The sequence below is a fragment of the Scylla paramamosain genome, chromosome 6 (genome assembly GCF_035594125.1).
Source record: "Scylla paramamosain isolate STU-SP2022 chromosome 6, ASM3559412v1, whole genome shotgun sequence".
NCBI classification, from domain to species: Eukaryota; Metazoa; Arthropoda; class Malacostraca; order Decapoda; family Portunidae; genus Scylla; species Scylla paramamosain.
Window position 1 is genome coordinate 27,714,116 of NC_087156.1, and position 20,853 is coordinate 27,734,968.

The 20,853-nt window shown below is 45.6% G+C and overlaps 1 protein-coding gene across 1 annotated transcript in view; it reads left to right on the top strand.

Annotated features, from left to right (window-relative positions):
- LOC135101559 (uncharacterized) overlaps positions 1-20,853 on the top strand; it is a 53,768-nt gene that overhangs the window by 23,786 nt on the left and 9,129 nt on the right. Inside the window, 15 exon segments of the mRNA XM_064005666.1 lie at positions 259-390; positions 3,014-3,173; positions 6,647-6,782; positions 6,931-6,948; positions 6,950-7,096; positions 7,376-7,487; positions 8,591-8,715; positions 8,873-8,979; positions 9,632-9,836; positions 12,129-12,256; positions 15,132-15,298; positions 15,925-16,020; positions 16,256-16,452; positions 18,557-18,736; positions 19,591-19,755. Of these exon segments, the coding sequence (XP_063861736.1) occupies positions 259-390; positions 3,014-3,173; positions 6,647-6,782; positions 6,931-6,948; positions 6,950-7,096; positions 7,376-7,487; positions 8,591-8,715; positions 8,873-8,979; positions 9,632-9,836; positions 12,129-12,256; positions 15,132-15,298; positions 15,925-16,020; positions 16,256-16,452; positions 18,557-18,736; positions 19,591-19,734 (2,054 nt within the window). The 3' untranslated portion in view covers positions 19,735-19,755.

Here is a 20,853-nt window from a genome sequence, read left to right on the forward strand (position 1 = left end):
GATTGTATATTTTTGTAACTTTCTAGAGATACGAGTAGTTGGTACTTGAACTGTAACTACTTTTATTTAGTTTTTTCTTTGTAACCCTTAATTCTTGCATGATAGTACAGAGAGAGAGAGAGAGAGAGAGAGAGAGAGAGAGAGAGAGAGAGAGAGAGAGAGAGAGAGAGAGAGAGAGAGAGAGAGAGAGAAAATACTGCGTCCTTCTTGCCACTTTTACGCTGACTGCTGACCAGCCTTTTCTCTCTTCCTTCACAGAAAACGGGGTGCTGAGTTTCGAGAACCCAAACTACACGCTGGCCGGTGGCGCTGACCCCCGACTGGACGACGCCCTCAACAGGAACAGCGAGGACACTCTGGATGGTGGCCTGGCCGCCTTAGGTGAGTGTGGTAAGGATGGCGCCTTTCTGGGATGTTGTGTGTTGTTGATAATTAAGTTGCTATATTAATTGTTGTTCCTGTATTCTGAACCGCTTTTGCCTCTCATTAAGACTGTTTTCAAAGGCCACAGGGATGATTATTCACGTTCGTAAGGCTGTTCTTTATTCCTGTAACGATGCAGATTCCTTGTTAAGTCTCTAGAATCACGAAAACATACCAGAAAGTTCCCAGTTATTACTACAAGTTGAGATGAGGCTCCGAAGCGTTTCAGAATACGAACCTTGGATGGCGAGGTTGCGGAAATCGTTGTGTGTTAATGTGAGCGTTGCTGTTGTTGCTGTGATGGTGGTGGAGAGATTGTGGCGCTATGGAAGGTCGTGTTGTGCTTGTATTGCGCATGTTGCTGTGGCATTGAGTGCTGAGATTGTGGTGTAATGGTTGTAGTTATGTGGTAGGTCGTGTGGTGCTGTGTTATGTTTGTTGTTGTGGTATAGAGCGCTGAGATGGTTGAGGAGAGATTGTGGTACTGTGGAAGGTCGTGTGGTGCTGTCTTGAGCTTTCTGCTGTGGTATAGAGTGTTGAGAACGCGGTGGAGAGATTGTGGCACTATGGAAGGCCGTATGGTGCTGTGGTATAAAGTGCTCAGATTGTGGGGGAGAATATTGCGGTGCTAAGAAAATTGGTGTGCGTTGCTGTCAGTGTTACGATTGTTGCTGTGATAATATTTAAGTGATGTGGAGCGTCTGTGGTGCTGCGGGATACTGTGTGGTGTTGTATCTGATTAATATGCTCGTGAAGTGCACTGAAATGCTGTGCTGGAAATTATTAATGCAGTGGAAGGTCTTTTGTTTGCCGTGTTTGGTGGTGGTGGTGGTGGTATGTTTGCAGAGTAACTTTTGTCCTGGAGGGGTTTCGAGTGCTGTGTTGCGATGCTGGTGAGTGTTGCATTATGGGACTGTGGTCTGTTTGGTTATATAGTACCGTGTAGTGTTGTGTTGTGGTGCTGTAGAGTGTTGTTATGATACTGTGGAAAGGTGTTTTTGTGCTGTGGGGTTCTTTGTTACGATGTTATGGAGAGATGTAATGGCACTGTGGAGGACTGTTATGGTGCTGTGAAGTTTTTTTTTTTACGATGCTATGGAGAGGTATTATGGTGTTGTGGAGGGCTGTGTTATGGTGCTGTGAAGTGCTTAATTATGGTGCTTCTTTGTGATGTTGTGTTACGGTGCTATGAGCATTGTGCTGTGGCGCTATGAGATGTTTTATGATGCTGCTGTGTGGGGCTGTGGAAGGCGCTGTGGTATGCTGTGGTATCCTTTGCAATGCTTGGTAGATTGGTGTATAATGCCGAGGAGTGTTGCAGATACGGATAATGCCGTTGCGGAGTTGTACTGTGGTGTGGTGTAGTGTTGCAGGTGATGTTGCCGAGTGTTCCGCGGTTAACGGGGAGTTGCGGAGGTGAGTGAGTGAGGTAGCGAGGGAGGGAGCGAGGATTGCACGATCAAATGTTGCAAAGAGAATGAGTATGTTCGAGCGGACGATTCTTGCAGATCTCTAGTTTGTGTGTGTGTGTGTGTGTGTGTGTGTGTGTGTGTGTGTGTGTGTGTACGCCAAAAGAGAGTAGTAAAAGGGATACGGTGCCTGTGTGTGAATACTGTTGCTGTGGGATTGTGTTGCAGGAAGAATAAACAGCGAAAGAATGAAGGTGTTGCAAGGTTAATTAGGCGGCTGTGCAGGGTGAATGAGGGTGCTGAGGTGGGGTGAGTGGTAAGCGCTGCCAGCTGAGTGAATGGCCTAGAGTATGTGAGTGTATGGGTGTTGTAGAGCCAGTGAAAGTATTGAGGAGTGGCTTGCGGAGTGAAAAGATCAGAGAGAGAGAGAGAGAGAGAGAGAGAGAGAGAGAGAGAGAGAGAGAGAGAGAGAGAGAGAGAGAGAGAGAGAGAGAGAGAGGTGGGGGGTTCTGAACACTTTACTGGGACACTGGTATAAGAGAAAGTGGTAGTGTTGCTTGTAGCTGACTGGGTCTTGGTGTCAGGAATGCACTAAGTGAGGCATCCTGAGTGAGTGAACGAGGGAGTGAAAGAGTGAAGGACTTACAGGTAGATAGATAGATAGATTCAACTTTTAGCCTTGCAGTATTAAGTTAATGAATGAGTAATGGATGGCGGGATGAAATATTAAGTGAGTAAGCAGTTGAATGAATCAGTGATGGAGAGGAAAGGATGAAGGATCAAGTGAGTGAGTGAGTGAGAATGTGCGTGTGTGCATGTTAGCGCGGGAAGGCTGATTGATTATGGGGCATGGCGCCGCAACAAGACAATAATTTGGCTTGAGTGCAAATTGAGGAAATGTGTGCATGAGTGCTTAATATTAGAAGGAGTGAGTGAGCGAGCGATTGATTGAGTGCGTGTGTATGAAAGATTGATGCTGGAAATTTGAGAAAATAAGAGCAGAAGCTCGTGTTTGCTTGAGAACGTGTGAGTGAGTGAGAGAATGCTTAGAGAACAAGTGCGCGTAGCTAAAAGACACGAATCGATGCAGTATTTATGTTTAACAAGTGTCAAAGAGAGTGACTGTTTGGGTTGCTGAGAGAAATGAATAAGTGAGTGAGGGTGTGTCTCATTATTTTCAGATTCGCTGTACTCTGAGTTGGACCACGTGTGCAGCTTGAACCGCACCGCCAGCGTGAGGAACCGACGCCACTATGCGCAGCTGGACGTGGGCTCCATGGGGGTCGACGTAGCGAGTGGCCCTGTGACCAACCTGGACCAGGCCGACCACCAGAACAACAGGTACGCAGAGAGAGAGAGAGAGAGAGAGAGAGAGAGAGAGAGAGAGAGAGAGAGAGAGAGAGAGAGAGAGAGAGAGAGAGAGGAGATGGAGGAGAGGAGGGAAGGTTTAAGATCAATCAGAAATGCAGACCACATAAACTTCGGTCTTCGTTCCAGGTGACCTGTTCCTGAGAGAGAGAGAGAGAGAGAGAGAGAGAGAGAGAGAGAGAGAGAGAGAGAGAGAGAGAGAGAGAGAGAGAGAGAGAGAGAGAGAGAGAGAGAGAGAGAGAGAGAGAGAGAGAGAGACTGATACCGAGGCAGAGACTAAGAGAAAGTAAAAACAAACCACAAAAAAATAGTGCAGCATTCAGGTAGTAAGAGGCAACAGTGCCCCGGAACGCAAGACGATTACTCTTCCCAAATCAAGGTCATGTTGGTGAGACCTGCTGGTGTGGCGGAGTGAGCAGATACGGAGCGGGGCGGAGTAGAGTGGAGTGGAGTGGAGTGGAGCGGAGCGGGGGTAGGTGTCTTATAGGGCAGCGAAGAGGAGCGTGTGTGGGCTTGGAGATAGAGGGAAGGGCGTGCCAGGAGTGCAGAAGGTAAAGAGCAAGGTATAGAAAGCCAGGGAACGAAAGGAAGGGGTCTGGTATCGATGAGCATACTCGTAGGTGGTAGGGTGGTGGTGGTGGTGGTGGTGGTGGTGGGTTTGGGCGAGGGGAATGAAGGCAAGAATGCATAAGGTGTGGAAGTTGTGCGTGCATGGGGCGTGTCAGGAGGCTTTCAGCAGGCATTAGGGATTTCGGGGGAGGACGTGATGGGAAGGAGAATGGGGAGAGTTTGGGAAAGGAGAAGAATGCTGAGAAAGAGAAAAAGAAGGAGAGAGAATGGAACGTATTGTGGAAGGGAGAGGGTGCAAAGGAAAAGAGATCAGGGAGTTAGGAAAAGCAAGACTGCAAGGCGGACGTTTGGAGAAGGAGACGAGGCCTTGTGTGTGCGAGGAAATAATACGTATGAGAAGACGCAGAGTAAATGTTTGAACTGACGTTGGAAATAACACGGAAGGAAAAGGTGTGAGAAGTGTTAGTGGGCTGAGAGGCAGGTGTGGTGGGGCCGGGGGGCGGGAGAAGGAAGGAGGACGAGAAGGGCAACCAAGGAGAGAGAGAGAGAGAGAGAGAGAGAGAGAGAGAGAGAGAGAGAGAGAGAGAGAGAGAGAGAGAGAGAGAGAGAGAGAGAGAGAGAGAGAGAGAGAGAGAGAGAGAGAGAGAGAGAGAGAGAGAGAGAGAGAGAGATATCAAACGAGGTGGGAGGGCAGCTGGCTGAAGGAGGAACGGGGCAGTTAAGTCAGGTCAGGTCACTTGAGGTCATATTGTGTAATGTGAGTCATTGAAGGCGTGATGTCCTGGGGCCGCATGAGGTCAGGTCACGCCCTCACCATCTGGCGGTGGGCGTGGCCTCGGTGGAGGTGGGCAGGGGTGGGCTGGGCATGGAGGGGTGGACGGGGCAGAGGCAGGGACTGTGGAATGAGGGAACTGTGTGTCTTGAAGGTCTTTCCTTTTAATTGTATTTGAATAAAGCGTGTTTGGGAGGTCAGGCGGGGCGGGGCAGGGCTGGCGGGGCAGGTTAAGAGAAGCTGAGGCAGGGTTGTGTAGGGCAGGACGAGACATGGCTGGCGGGATAAGGCAAGGGAGAGGCAGGATAGGGTGGAGCAGGGCCTCGTTGGTAGAGTAGGTTAGGAGTGGTGGCTGTTGGGCGGAGCGGCGGGCATCGAGAGTCACACCTGTCCACTATCCTTGTACTTGCCCGTTACTGGGAAATGTCACGATGGTATTACTGGGCGTAGCGGCGAGGAGGAGTGGTGACGCAGCGCTTCTGGCCAGCTAAAGGGCACAGCTCTGGCTGGCCCTCCCTGGCACTGAAACACACACACACACACACACACACACACACACACACACACACACACACACACACACACACACACACACACACACACACACACACACACACACACACACACACACACACACACACACACACACACACACACACACACACACACACACACACACACACACACACACAAAGTATGACTCAATCTTGTATTAATACAAAAATGGGTAAACGCAATTCTCTCTCTCTCTCTCTCTCTCTCTCTCTCTCTCTCTCTCTCTCTCTCTCTCTCTCTCTCTCTCTCTCTCTCTCTCTCTCTCTCTCTCTCTCTCTCTCTCTCTCTCTCTCTCTCTCTCTCTCTCTCTCTCTCTCTCTCTGCCCCCCACGCCCCCACCTTGGATGTCTTGGAATCCTTGACTCTTCTCCCGTCCTCTTCCCCCTCCCTCTTCCTCTCCACTACTTTTCTTCTACCGCCCCTCCTTCCTTTTCTGTCGCCAAGCCTCTCCCACCGCTCTGCCTCCCAACCCGCCCGCCTTCCCTTCCATGCATCCTGGCCACCCTTCCAGTCGCCATCCAGGAGGGCGTGGCGAGCCGCCTTGTGGTGCTCCGTCTGACCCCGTGATCCAAAGGGCTTTTTTTGGTGTGTGGCGGTGTTAGCGGCGGCCCAGGGCGTGGCTGGGCGTTAGAGGGCCATCGTCGTGCCCAAGGTCACATCTAAATAGGCACACACACACACACACACACACACACACACACACACACACACACACACACACACACACACACACACACACACACACACACACACATAAACAAACACACAAACACACACTGTATCATCCACACATGCCTTGAGGTGTCGCTCCAGGAAAGTGTCTTGTCCCTGAGGGTCGCCGGGTGAAGGACTACTGTGTAATTGGTTCAGTGTTGCTTGGGTGTTCCACGGCGATGGACCTTGAACGGCAGCAGGGTGGGGCGGGGGTGGGGCTGGCGGGACTCTTCGGCGCCGCTCTTGTCACAACAGATTTCCAGCCCGACTGTCATGTGTGTTTGTACGGTGGCCGAGTGAAGGTCAGGCGTGTGTATCGATGTAAGGTCACCCGTGTGTGTCATGCGGGGGAACGCTGAAGAGGGAGGGACAGGAGATACAGAGCAGAAAGGAGAGTGAGGAAGGGAAAGAGGAAGGGCAAGATCTGGCCTCGGGAGGGTGTCAGGGGAGGGGAGAGGGAAGTGGAGTTGGGGATGATAGGGGCATTAGTCATTACACTGGGTACGTTCATGCCCCTCCTCCTCCTCCTCCTCCCTGGGGTAAGGACGTCACTCTCCCCCCTCACACCTCCCTTGCCCTTGCACTCCATGATTGCTAATTTCATAACAGTATTTTGTTTTTGATTTATTGTGTTTGTTCGTGCGCGTCCTGCTATTACACATGTCCTTTTTTGTGGCCTTTGCACTTGCCGACATCAAAGATCAGAATGCGCCTCCGCTATTCACTTCCTTCTCTTCAGCCTACGTCCTGAGCCCTCGCCCTCTCCCTCTCGCCCTCTCTCTCCTTACACACCATCTCCTCCTCCATGTAACTCTTCTGTGTCTCTCCTCGGCAGCCTGCTGGACAATGAGTCGAGCATAATGGGGGAGGAAGCAAGGCCTGAGCTACAACCTCCACAAGCCGGACCTCATCGAGCACGTCACTTCCCTGCAGCAGCACCAGCAGGACCAGCCGCCGACCAAGGATGTAGAGTAAGTCGTGACTAATACATTTTTTTCACAGTTCTTTTGCTCCTCGACCTTTTGGGATGCAGTGGGCGTGATTATATTATCGTGACACTGTCTTGTAAGTGTCAAATGTGGTGGCGATGTGCTGATGGTGTTGCTTCGGGTGTTGCAGCATCGAGGACAAGATCAAGAGTTCCTTCCCTGAATCACCACCTCCCGAGGGCGGTGGTGACTCAGGGGTGGTGACTGATGGCGGCTCCACCTCCTCCTCAACCTCCTCCCAGCAGAGCCGCCAGTCCCCAACCCACATCCCACACATGACTCCGGCTCACACCCAGGTGTGTGTGTGTGTATGTGTGTGTGTGTGTGTGTGTGTGTGTGTGTGTGTGTGTGTGTGTGTGTGTGTGTGTGTGTGTGTGTGTGTGGTGTGTGTGTGTGTGTGTGTTTATCTGTCTGTCTGTCTGTCACTCTGTGTGTGTGTGTGTGTGTGTGTGTCTGTCTGTCTTTGTCTGTCTATCTGTCTGTGTGTGTGTGTGTGTGTGTGTGTGTGTGTGTGTGTGTGTGTGTGTGTGTGTGTGTGTGTGTGTGTGAGAGTATGACGCATCTGACCATTCCAGGACCTGTATGCCTTGCCTTTGAAGCGTGGGACTGGCCAGGGAGGGGACGGGAGCGAGAAGGTTGACCCTCCCACCGAGGATTCACTGCCCGCTGGCTGGGAGAAGCACGAAGGTGAGACCAAGAATTGGCACACACACACACACACACACACACACACACACACACACACACACACACACACACACACACTTATACCTCAGCTTACTACTAATGTTCAGGGCCACTTAGAGCACTTATATAAAAGGTGCGGAAGGAGGATAAGAGATGAGGGTCGTTAGCAAGGTATTGATCATAAGTTTCGTAAAACGGATATAAGTAGTGTTATGGACCATATTCCGAAACACTTCTACGTCGGATTTCCACTCCTTTCCAAAGCTCTTTAATAGTGGATGGGCTTTTAAGGTTGTTTTTACGGTTCTAAGTACAAATTAACATGATTTTTACATTATTAAAAGGAGAAACACACTTGAGAACACGGCTAATCATTCATGTGGCCTTGGAAAATAGTCATGATGAGAGAGCAGAGTGTCTCGGAATACGGGCCTATGCACCACTTACTGCAAGGGTGTCTCTTAGCACACAGACCAGACTTATGTTTGCCCGCCTTGAAAAATGTTTGCTTAACCTCGTGACTTCCGTTATGCTTGTGGAGACACGTGAGTGTTGGCTCCCTTGACTGAATGCGTGTAATCGATACGTTCTGAAGGGCGACTTTCTTCTGTTATAGTCTGATCGTCGAATTTATATATGTATACCTGGTGTGTGCGTGTCTAGCTAGAAAGAAAAGAAGGGGGGGAGCAAGCATTATCCCCACTATCACCAGCACGCACACGCACCTGCACCTCTAAATTAGTCATGCTAGGAATGTGGCTGAGGGAGGAGTGTGGTAAGGATAGCGACAGAGGGAGTGTGGTGAAGACAGTGGCTGAGGGAGGAGTGTGGTGAGGACAGTGGCAGCGGGAGGAGTGTGGTGACGGTGGTGGTGATGGTGGTGCCTGTTGGATGGAGCGGTGTCGCGCTGCGCCAAAAAAGGCGTGAGGACAAAGGAGTGTAACGTGAGTGCGTCATGAATCCTTCTGCCTAGACACACATTTTCTTTTTCAGTTCATTAAAGTTTCGTTCACACTCAGCCAAGAGTCACTCCGGATCTTTAACAGGGAGTGGCGCGGGGAGGCACTTGGTAACGATAACCTCTCTCTTACTCCCTCCTCCAGATAACGACGGCCCTTACTACTGGCACATCAAGAGTGGCACCATCACCCGCACGCCGCCAGAGCCTTCCCAGACCGTGGCACCCGCGCCTCTCAGGGCCGAGCGCCGCAACAGGGAGCCAGACCAGGTAAGCCTTAACATTGAGAACATTCCCCTGAGGTAATACGTTACAAGTGTTACACGTGTGGTAAGGGCGGGATGAGGACGAACAGAGTGGGTCTAATAGCAGCTGGTTAAGGAGTTAGGGCGTGGGTGATAATGGGCGCTTTCATGACCCGTAACAGAACAGCGGGAGTGTGGGCGGCACCGTCACCCGGAGCAACACCTCTTCCGCTCTCTCGGAACTCTCGGACTCCCGCCCTCGCACCGCTGCTCTCGACAACGCCTACAAGTGAGTGTCTCCCTTCCGCCTCGCCCTCCTGGAGCCGCCGACCCAGGCTGGTGTTGCCTCTGTTGATTGTGTTGTGGCATTATGCCAGCTGTGCAAGGCGGCGAAGCGAGGTGGCTGAAGTGGCGCCACTGGGTGGGGAGGAGAAGGGCAAGGAGAAGGAGCAGCAGGAACAAGAGAGGGAGAGAGAGAGAGAGAGAGAGAGAGAGAGAGAGAGAGAGAGAGAGAGAGAGAGAGAGAGAGAGAGAGAGAGAGAGAGAGAAATTTTTTAATTTTATTTTCCATTACATTTACAGTACGTGTAGGGCATGTATATAAAAAATGTAAAACTCTATAAGTAAAATCAAGATAAGAGGTTAGATGACAGCGTTATTAATAGTTATATGAATTACAACAAAATTGCTAAAACATAAAACCTGAATGAGAGAGAGAGAGAGAGAGAGAGAGAGAGAGAGAGAGAGAGAGAGAGAGAGAGAGAGAGAAACACAGGAGTAGCTGCAGGTGACAGAAAACCTGTTGGCTGATTATAAGGTAGTTCACGAGAGAGAGAGAGAGAGAGAGAGAGAGAGAGAGAGAGAGAGAGAGAGAGAGAGAGAGAGAGAGAGAGAGAGAGAGAGAGAGAGATATTAACTTGACATGGTGGTGGTGGCTGCAGGAGGAGGAGCTACCCGGCCCGGAGTGACGTGACGGAGGGCAGTGGGGGTCGTCCCATCCGCTTCGCCGTACGCTCCTTGGGCTGGGTGGAGATCGCCGAGGAGGACCTGACCCCTGAGCGCTCCTCCAAGGCCGTGAACCGCTGCATCGTGGACCTCTCCGTGGGGCGCCGCGACGTGCTGGACGTGGTCGGCTGCTGGGGAGATGTGAGTATGCGTTTCTCTCTCTCTCTCTCTCTCTCTCGTCTCTCTCTCTCTCTCTCTCTCTCTCTCTCTCTCTCTCTCTGGCGATATTAGTCTTTTCCTGCACTATTAGCTATGAATGCCTCCTCTCTTTTTCTTCCTTTTTTTCCTCAAACGTCATCTGTTCTCTTCCCTCCCTCTCCTTTTTCCCTCTCCCTCTCTCTCCCTCCTACCGGCCGACATGTTCTATTTTTTTGCACTCCCCTCGCCCATGTTCGCAAGGATTTACTTTTATCTAAATTGGATTTGCTGTAGGCATGAGTTTCATTATTTTTCTTCTTTTTTGCATTGCTTTCCTTCCTCCCATCCTCGGTTTCATCAGCTTTGCTTCACTATGCTTCGTTTCGTTCGTTTTTCTTCGTATTTCTTCGTATTTGTATCGTGTATTTTTTTCTTTTAACTGGTATAGATTTCACTACGATAGATTCCCCTTATCTCTCTTCTGTTAACTGAGTCTTGCTTTCTGCACGGTTCATATTGCCGTGGTCTCTGATACAGTTCCAGATCACACAATATTGCTTCATTCGGCCTCTCGGATTCGTTCTTTGTCTCTTTGATGTTGTTTCAAACCACACAATACTGTTTCATTCGGTCTTCCAGATCTGTTCTTTGTCTCACTCTCAGCTTCACGGCTTCCCCACTGCACTCCTGTCCCTCACCCCGCCACCCCCTCCACCCCTCCAATCCTCGCCTCCCGCCCACTGCGTCCCCGTGTATCCCTTTTAGCTAACTTCATCCACTTTGCCTCCACTTCCTTCCCTCGCCTTCCCTCGGGGGTCTCGGCATAACTTCGTCTTTACCACCGTTGTTTCCTCCTGTCAGTATTCGCTTTCCACAACACTGCTACAGTTTGCTTTTGTTTGCTTCCTTTAACTTTCATTATTTTTTCTTTATTCCAATGATGTTTTACTCCTCATAGTTTTTTTACTATTTTAATGTTTGTTTGTTTCTTTTTTATCTAATTATTACGAGTTGCTTTGTTTTGATTTAATTAACTTCGTCTAGTTTCTCACGTACTGTACACTTACTTTTATTTCTTCTTTTTCCTCGTAATTATTTTCTCGTATACTCTCCCTCTTCTTTACCCCTTTGTCTTCCTTTTTTTTTATTTTCTCTTGTCATTTCTTTGTGTTCCTCTGTGTTCCTCTTCTTTCATCTCCCCTACACTATCAAGAGGGATGGTAATCGGCCACAACTCAAATATTTTTGGAATGACTTAGTGGAGTATTTATTTATTCAGCCTTTTTGTAAGTGATCCTTTTAGGGCGGTTCACTTTTACCGCTCGCGTTAGTATTACAGAGGGACGTTTCAACTTTTACGTAAAAGCATATACGTAGCATTCAACTCTCTCTCTCTCTCTCTCTCTCTCTCTCTCTCTCTCTCTCTCTCTCTCTCTCTCTCTCTCTTGTGTGTGTGTATGTGTGTGTTCGAATGGCTTGCTTCTGTGAGATTGTGACAGAAAGAAAACGATTACATGTACGCAGAACTGTCAGAAAAGTTGTGATGTTGTGAGCTTCTGAATTGAATCTGAAGCATAAAGAAAAGTTTCATGGTTTTTTCCTGACAGATGGCGAGCGTATCGGTGACTGGTAATAATACTGTGTGTGTGTGTGTGTGTGTCAAAGTAAACCATATCTAAATTCATTTTTTGTGCTACATGCTAAGCTTAATCAAAATTCCGCGTATGTACCACTCGTATGTATCGCAGTTTCAATCATTAGTCACGTGTGTGGGTGTGTGTCTGTGTTGATGTAGCAGCGCGTATAATTTATATTCTTTTGACCGTCACTGGTCGCCAAATGAGCGGATGACCTTGCTTTTTCCTGTTACAGTTTTGTGACTTTCCCTTCCCAAACTGTTTACTTCTTATTTATTTGTTTACCTTTTACGGGAAGGAAAAATTGATCCATTCAAAAACTGATTATCATCATGGTGAGTTAGACTTCTATCAGGAAACAATAGTAAGTTCGATGCTTCGATTCTTGGAGCTCAGATGGGCAGTGTCTCCGCGCTTTGTCCATCTCTATTTTGTTATTGATTAGTAAACATGGCGCTGTTTTTTTCCTGTTACTTCATTGTTATTACTCTGCATATTATCTTATTTGTTACGAAGTACACAACTCGAGTGTAGCACAGATGGTTATTTGTGCTCGTATGGAAGACGATGGGTTGAGAGATTCCTACCAGTCACGTCAGCTGACCTATGGCTACTTGACATAATTATGATCTAGTGTAACGATGGCTGTATGTTGCAGGGCAAGGACCTCTTCATGGATCTGGATGAAGGTTCCCTCAAGCTCGTGGATCCTGAGAACCTGACGGTGCTCAACACGCAGCCCATCCACACCATCCGCGTGTGGGGCGTGGGCAGGGACAACGGCAGGTGAGGCAGATCAGGGGCAGACGCTCACGCAGAGGTTCAGACGCCGAAGTTCAGACACTCCCACACATGATTTGGTTATTGCGTAGTACAGTTCTATATTAGGCAGATTCCTCATCCATATTTCAGTCCCTATATAGACTTGATAAAGTTAATAATAGTATATTTTACTTTATGTATCAAGTTTAGGTGCAAACACTAATTGTTACTTCTTGTGATTAGCATGTTTTATTTTAATGATCCATCAGTCCCAGTATGACTGGTAGAATTGTGTGAAGATCATTAAGAAAAAAATCCGTAATTGCCTCACTACCAGTTATCTGTATTAAGACAATGGAAACCATTAACGTAGGCAAGGCAAGGCCGCCTCCAAAGGTAGCACCATTGCAGTGTTTGGTGTGGAAATTAATTTGCAAAATTTTTATATTTTTTTATTTATTGACTTTCTTGTATGGGGTCACACTAAATTTATCTGGTTCATAATTTTTTGTTTGGGGTTCAGGTGATGGAATTACATACAAAAGTATGTCTGGCTCATAATCATTAACAGTATGAATTTGTGTGAGCAGTTTTATTAGTGGAAATAGACTGTAAAGTATGAAATGAAATTTATAAAGCTGTATTGAGTCACATTCTTCACAATTCATGAACTGTGCATTGTAATTGAAATTTGTAATTGAAATTTGCTAATCTGACTGATCTTTAGTGATGTGTAACATCTCTGACTGGGTCTGTTTTCCCCCTTGACTGCTGCGGCGTGGGTGACAACCACAGGGAGAGGTAACATTTTTTATCCTTCCTCCCTTGCATGTTATATTTGGACTGTTCTGCCTCCCTCCATCTGTGCTGTTCCCTTTTTTTAGGTGATCACTGATTCCAGTAGCATGCTTCACCTACTGTATTTCCCACTGTGGCTCCCCCTGACCCGGGCTCCTTGAAACTGAGCAGAGATGAAGGGGTCAGCCCTCTGCCATTCCCCCTCATCCTGTCACACCTCAAACTTGGAATGAAAAAGATGTTTATGATGGTGCATTGGATCAGGTGCTTGTCCTTGAACCTTGAACCCAAAGCTTTATATATATATATATATATATATATATATATATATATATATATATATATATATATATATATATATATATATATATATATATATATATATATATATATATATATATATATATATATATATATATATATATATATATATTATAAAGGATATTATAGATACACAGCAAAAAGCTCTGTTCTATTCACTTGTGATGTTTCAAGATATACAACAATCCCATCTTGAGACCTAAAGACTTAAAGAATTTAATAATTCCTTAAAGGAACATTTTCCTTGGGTAAATGTTTAGAGCAAGTAATGAAGTAGATCTCAGAATGTACAGTAGTTGGATCTGTTAATTTATCAATATAGAACTAAAATTAATTCTAATGTCACTATGTGCTGACTGGGTAGGGTTGTTTGTGTATACATTTTTTTGGACTTGGTAACTGTAAATAGTAAACAGTTTCTGCATTGTTCTGTCATAGCAAATAGGAGCTCTCCTTAGAAAAAAAAGTTTTGTGATCATTTGTTGGTGATGAGAGTAGCCTGGATGGTTCCCAGCTCTCTGTAAGAGACTCAGTCACTTCCTCGCTCTATTCAAGAGAAGTCTTTTAGTTTGTAATGTTTTTACTTTTTTTTTTTTTTTTTTTTTTGCCTGAAGATGGGATTGTTGTATATCTTGAAACATCATCACAATTGAATGAAATTAAGAGCTTTTGCTGTGTTTCTACAATGTTTGTCTTAACATAACATTCTAGGTGGACAAAAAATTTATATATATATATATATATATATATATATATATATATATATATATATATATATATATATATATATATATATATATATATATATATATATATATATATATATATATACATATATATATATATATATATATATATATATATATCAGCCAGCTTGTAGTAATGCAATTTAGAGAGAAGAGTTTTATCATTGAAAGGTACAAAAGTTATGAAAGTTATGTTAGTAGTGTATAGAGGAACATTGTATACCTTTATGTTATTCAGTTCCTGCTATTAGTATTACTTTTTATTGATGATAGATTTACTACTTTCCTTAAAGTTCCCACTGCTGGCATTGGCATGCCTGACTCCACCCATTTACAGCCTCAGAAAACTGTAATCCATTGCATTGTGATCAAGGATGAGTGGCATTTGGTGTTGCTTGGACCAACACACCTTGCATCATGCTGTTCAGGTGTTCAGAATACAAGTGCAAAATAATAGCACAGAAAGTTGCATCCCGGAATGTGTCAACTCATCATAGATGGCCAGGAAGTGTGAATTAATGTTGTGCAATTCCTTGCCTGAGCATCACCAGCACTTTTTTTTTCCTTTGTGTGTGTATGAATTTTACTGTTTGTTTGTATTTACCATTAACACTTTTCACTTGAATCAGTGACTTAAAAAATTTACATTTCTTTTTTAAACCTTAATATTGCACTGCAGTAAAATGATTGATATGTTTCAAAGCAACATGACCAGTCTTCTTACCATGTCATGTATAGGTGTATATCTTTGATAGTAAATCTATTTATTCTGCTGCTGTTATTATTATTATTATTATTATTATTATTATTATTATTATTATTATTATTATTATTATTATCATTATTATTATTATTATTATCATTTTATGTTTATTTTCAGTGTGTTAAGTCAGAATTGAAGTACCACTACTTTACTTCAGTGTTTTCTCTTTTGTTATGGCTGTCATGCTTTTGAGTAGTGTAAACACTGATTGCATTGGCCAATCCCTTTGCAACATACGATGACTTAATGAGTGTGCATGTGTTTGTTGCAGGGACTTTGCATATGTTGCCCGGGACCGAGTGTCCAGGAAGCACATGTGCCACGTGTTCCGGTGTGACACCCCTGCCCGCACCATTGCCAACACCCTGAGGGACATTTGCAAGAAAATAATGATCGAACGCTCACTCCAACAGAACTTGAACAAGCCTCTAGACACAGGTGGGTTGTAGATTACCTTTGCACTGAGGAAATGTGTTATATGTTGATACTTCCACCAAGTTTCCAAGCTGTTTTTCAGCCCCACTCCAAACCTCCACAACATCCCTTCCATCCCCAATATCTCAACCCACCAGCCATTATGAGTCATCTAGTGACAAAAAAATTCATCCTTTTGTTCATATTTACGTGGTGCCCCTTCTGCTTCCTAAAATGATCCCCCTTTGTTAACCACCTGATCAGTCTGTCCCCAGAGTCATCATCTCAGGCATGGCTGAAGACACACTGATAGGCTTCAGCAACCTTACTAAGTCATCCCAAAATGTGTCAACACATTTTCTATCCATCTACAGCCCACTCATTGGTAGCCAGGAGTGCTAAATCATGAAGGAAAAAAAGCTTACAAATTACGTACAGGATACTCCATTGACTAGAATGAAAATGTGTATGAGACATGCCCATGAAGCTGTAGGGAGTTTACAAGTGTGGTCCAGTGTAAATTCTTGAAAGCTGGTGACACATATACTTGATTGCAACATTGTACTGTAACAGGAATCCTTTGGGAAGTGACCCTGAATGGTAAGTTGCCACACACCTGCAGTTTTAAACACAGCATCCCTCCCTTACAGGTTCCGGGGGAGGAGGGGGAAGCAGCCGGCTGACTCGCCCCACCAACCTTCCCACAGAAAACCGCCGTACTCATCGCCATCCCCAGATGATCTCAAGTAAGTAAAGCTGTTCGTCTTGTTGCAAACATCACCAAAGCTTTTAGTACAAGCAAATTTTCCGTGCTTGTATTGCCTGGATTTATTGAGTTTTTTTTCTTAAGTATTTAAATGTAAAAATCAAGGAGTTTAAGCTCTTAGTTCAGTTATCCGTTCTTTTTATTAGTATGAAATGTAAAAATCAAGGAGTTTAAGCTCATAGTTCAGTTATCAAATTTCATCATCAATATTGCAGCCCAGTCCTTCCCAACACCCATGGAGGAGCCCAAGAAAGTGATGCGAGTGCAGTATGTAGGGTTGCTGCAGGTGGAGCGGCCCTCTGGCATGGAAGTCCTCAACACAGCCATCGACAGAGTTGTAGAAGCCAACCCACCTCCCTGGAGGAATGTGTCTGTGGCTGTTGCACCTTCCACTGTCACCATCACCAACACTGTGAGTCTCCTGCTGCTTCTTGTTACTGGCTTCTTACATTCACCCAAGTCTTGCATATTTCTGTTTTCCAGCATCAGCTTTAATTTTTCTTGGCCAGTCCTTTTTGATAATCCACATTTACCTTTATGGGTAGAGAAACCCAAGTAATGTGATTAATACTATACTAATTGATAGGCTTCTCGTACGTGCTTATGTAGAGGTGGTGCCAGGAAAACATGATGGTGACACTGCTGCAGTATATTGATATAATTAAACAAAACTACAAATAATTACTGTAGTGAAGCAGTCAGGAGCTGTGCGTCCACCTCTGAGGCCTGGGTGGATACGACTCATGGGGCTCTTGTTACCACTGAGAGCCCATATGACCAGCAAAGTAAGAGGCTTGTGACCTCATTAGTAGCCCATGTGGCTGGCAGAGGTAGACAAAGAAAGGGTCTTGGACATCAATCCCACATGGTTGGCTGGGGCTGGCACCTGAGTCGTGGCATCAGGTCATTGGCAGGTGCCACATGGGGAAATGGAATGCAGGCAAGGGTGTAGTGTAATGCTCAGCCACCCACCTAGGTATCCCCTTATGCCTGTAAAACTTATGGGGTGATGGAAGCACAGCGTGACATGCAGTTCATATCATACAGACGTGCTTATTTGTATAAGACACATAATGGATGCACTATAGCCAATCACAAGGCTCACAGAACAGTGATGTCAGAACAACGGGTACACACTGGCAAATCACAATGCTCACATGGCAGTGATGTCAGAAGAGAGCACACAGTGGCCAGTCACAAAACTCACACAAGTTGATGTCAGCACAGCAAATCACAGGCCAGAAAAAGAAAACACTAGGACATCACTGAATGCCTAAAACAAAAGAACATGACATTTCTATGCCGGATAAATTGCAAAATAACAGAACTGCAAACATTATAATGCTGCATTAATATAATAATACACATGATGGTGACATAATCTTTGTCAAGTGTGATGGGCTGTGGCAGATATGTACTGGAAGCCATGAGCAGGAAGGCCACATGGACAGGAAATAGGAGACATGGTGAATGATGAAAGTGGACAACGTGTCAGGAACAAGCCACATGGTCAGTAGAGACACCACAACTTGCAGCAGATGTGAAGACTGACAGTGGAGAAGTCCATTGTCTTGAAGTGACAGGAACAACAGCACGAATCAATCGATGATGGGTCAGGGACAGCTTGAGTCCAGTCTTGACATTATAGCTGGCAGATGCATCTGTGATGGCTTGAAACCATAATGGAACACAGGATGATGGGCAGGCTTGGCAGGAGAAAGCTTGAGAGAAAGGCTGAAGCAGCTGAAGGCACTGTAGACGTGGTGGTGGCATAGCAGTTAACCTGGAAGCAATGAAACTGAAGTAGCTGGGAAGCAGGCAGGGGCATGTGAACAGGATGACTTGAGTAGCAGGGCAGGAGAGGCAAGACAAGGAAAGCTTGCATAACACTACATCGATTCCATTCCACCACAGCCACCATTTTTGTACTAGTTATAGGCTTCTAGTACAAGCTTATGTAGAGGTGGTGCCAGGAAAACACAGTGGTAATGCTGCTGCAGTATGTTGATATGATTAAATAAAACTGTACAAATAATTAGTGTAGTGAAGCAGCCAGGAGCCACACATCCACCTGCAAGGCCTTGGTGGATGCAACTCGTGGAGCTCTTGTTGCCACTGACAGCCCACGTGGTCAGCAAGGCTTGTGACCTCACTAGTAGCCCATGCAGCTGGCAGAAATAGATGAGGACAGCTGTAGACAAAAGGTCTCACACCTCACTCCCGCGTGGTCGGCCGGGGCTGGCACCTGAGTCAGGGTGTCAGGTCACCAGCGGGCACCACGTGAGGAAATGGAATGCAGGCAAGGGTGCAGCGTGTCCGACACCAGTACAATATATATCAACATAATTAGAACTAGAGGTATCCACTTATGAAGTGTCTCATCAATGAAGATTTATTTAAGTTGACATATTACAGACATATAACCCAATTGAGCAATACAAAATTCTACAACTAGCCAAAGCTGCTTACAACAAGATGAACACAGCTCTAAAGAGGCCAATGTCTTCTCCCTGCAGGATGATGGGAAGCAGATTGCTGAATGCAGAGTCCGTTTCTTGTCTTTCTTGGGCATTGGGCATGATGTGAAGCACTGTGCCTTCATTATGCACACTGCACAGGACCAGTTTATTGCCCATGTGTTCTTCTGTGAGCCATCCACAGGGGCACTCTGCAAGACCATTGAAGCAGCCTGCAAGGTAAGGGAAACTGTCACAACAATATATTCTCTTATAAGTGTTTTGATGAAATGTATAACAAGAGACATCTTAAAATGGGGAAAAAGCTTCTTAAAATAGTTACTTAAGAACAAAACTGAAGACAGTTTATTTTTTAAAATCTTTTTAAAAAAATAAAGTGCACAGTATTAAGCAGTTACTCTGGGATCTTTTCTGACACCAGAGTCATGTTTGACATTAAATAAACAATATGATATAAGGGGATCTCTGTACAGTGTGTGTGTGTGTGTGTGTGTGTGTGTGTGTGTGTGTGTGTGTGTGTGTGTGTGTGTGTGTGTGTGTGTGTGTGTGTGTGTGTGTTTGCACTTGCACACATGCACGTCTCTCTCTCTCTCTCTCTCTCTCTCTCTCTCTCTCTCTCTCTCTCTCTCTCTCTCTCTCTCTCTCTCTCTCTCTCTCTCTCTCTCTCTCTCTCTCTCTCTCTCTCTCTCTCTCTCTCTCTCTCTCTCTCTCTCCACAACCCACAGACCCACAGTATGTTTACAAACCACAGGTGCTCACCACAGTCTCTTACACAAAACCATTACACAATAATACTGTATTATTCTGATGCCTTTGTTATCAGACATTAAAGATGAGCAGGTTGCAAGAGTAAGATGTTATCAAATGCAAAATAAAGTCAAATGAAATGTAACTGATACATAGTGGTCTTCCCTATCCATCATTAGAGATACTCTTGTCTTGGATTTTTCAATTTGATTGGGCCAAAAATACTGAAAATGCAGTCCTAAAATTTTGTTTTACCCAGAAATTATCAGATGTTTATTCTTGTTTTGATCTTAAAAATCTCTAATATCACATATCTTTCCTTATAGCTGCGGTATCAGAAATGTCTGGATGCTCATCCTGGAGTGGGGCGCGGAGGTCGGGGGGCAGGCACCCCACGCACCATCTCAGCCACACTGCGCTCCGTCCTTGGCACCATCACTGGCCGTAAGGCTCGCTCCGCCGAGTCCTGAGATGAGGACTCACCTCTGCAGGTGTGGGCATAACTCATGTTGAGCCTTTGCTGCCTTGTCCTCACTCAGCCAGTGGCCATGCTCATTTTACTGTTGATTTATGAGGATATATTTTAGTTTTCTTCAAATTGTTACAGTCCTATTACAAAAAATTGACAAAATGGCAAATAAAGCTGTATGTAGATTTAAATGGAAGGGATTCCATGGCAAAAGATAAATTCTTTCTCAAACTTTTATGACAATAACCATTAAAGGTGCTACTTTGCAAGATGTTTAACATTTGGATTTAGAGAAAACATACAACGGAATAGGTAGGAAAGTGGAGCAAAATATCATCAGGTTGTATGGACTGAGTTATAGATTGTTAAAAGGAGTGAAAAGTTAGTTTTTCACAATACAAGTATTCAAGTAGTAATAGTGTGAGTGAGTGAACAGTCTTATGTTTAAGTAGGTTGCAGCAGGGATTGCTTGATGTCTCAGGTCAGGGTTCCTAGCGAATGGGTGTGTTTAGTGAGCAGTGCCCTGACACTATAGCTGGTTAGTGTAGACATGGCACCTTGTGTTGCTGAGTCATCTGGTTGTGTTAGTTCTGTTCTCAAGACCTTCGTTATGAAGGTCTCAGAAGTGGAGGCTGAGTTCCATCGAAGGATCTGGGAGGTGCTGGCTGAATTTTGTGAGAGGATCTCAGACCTGCAGGCTGAGTTCTGAGAGAGGATCTCAACACCTGTGGGAGGGTTGTGCCATGCTGTCACCTTACCTAGTAAGGCAATGGAGGAGCAGTGGTCAGTTGTGTACAGGGGCGGCAAGAGTCTGAAGGTCTTCAAGGCACCTCGCTTAGAAACAAGGAACCCCTTCAGTGTGCTGGAGGAAGTGACGGAGGAGGTGGTGGTGGACGTGGTGGGAGGAGACAAGGAGGAGGAGGGCAGACACAGTTACCCTGCTCCAAGGTAGAGTGCTTGTGCTTGGTCATAGTCAGGTTACACACTGTGATAGTGTGTTTTTTGCCAGAGATAGGAAGCATAGGTCAAGGGTGTGTTTGCCAGGGGCTGGAATAGAGAAGGTAGCTGATAGGCTAGACACATACTTAGAAAATGATGGGACCAAACCCATTGTTTTTCT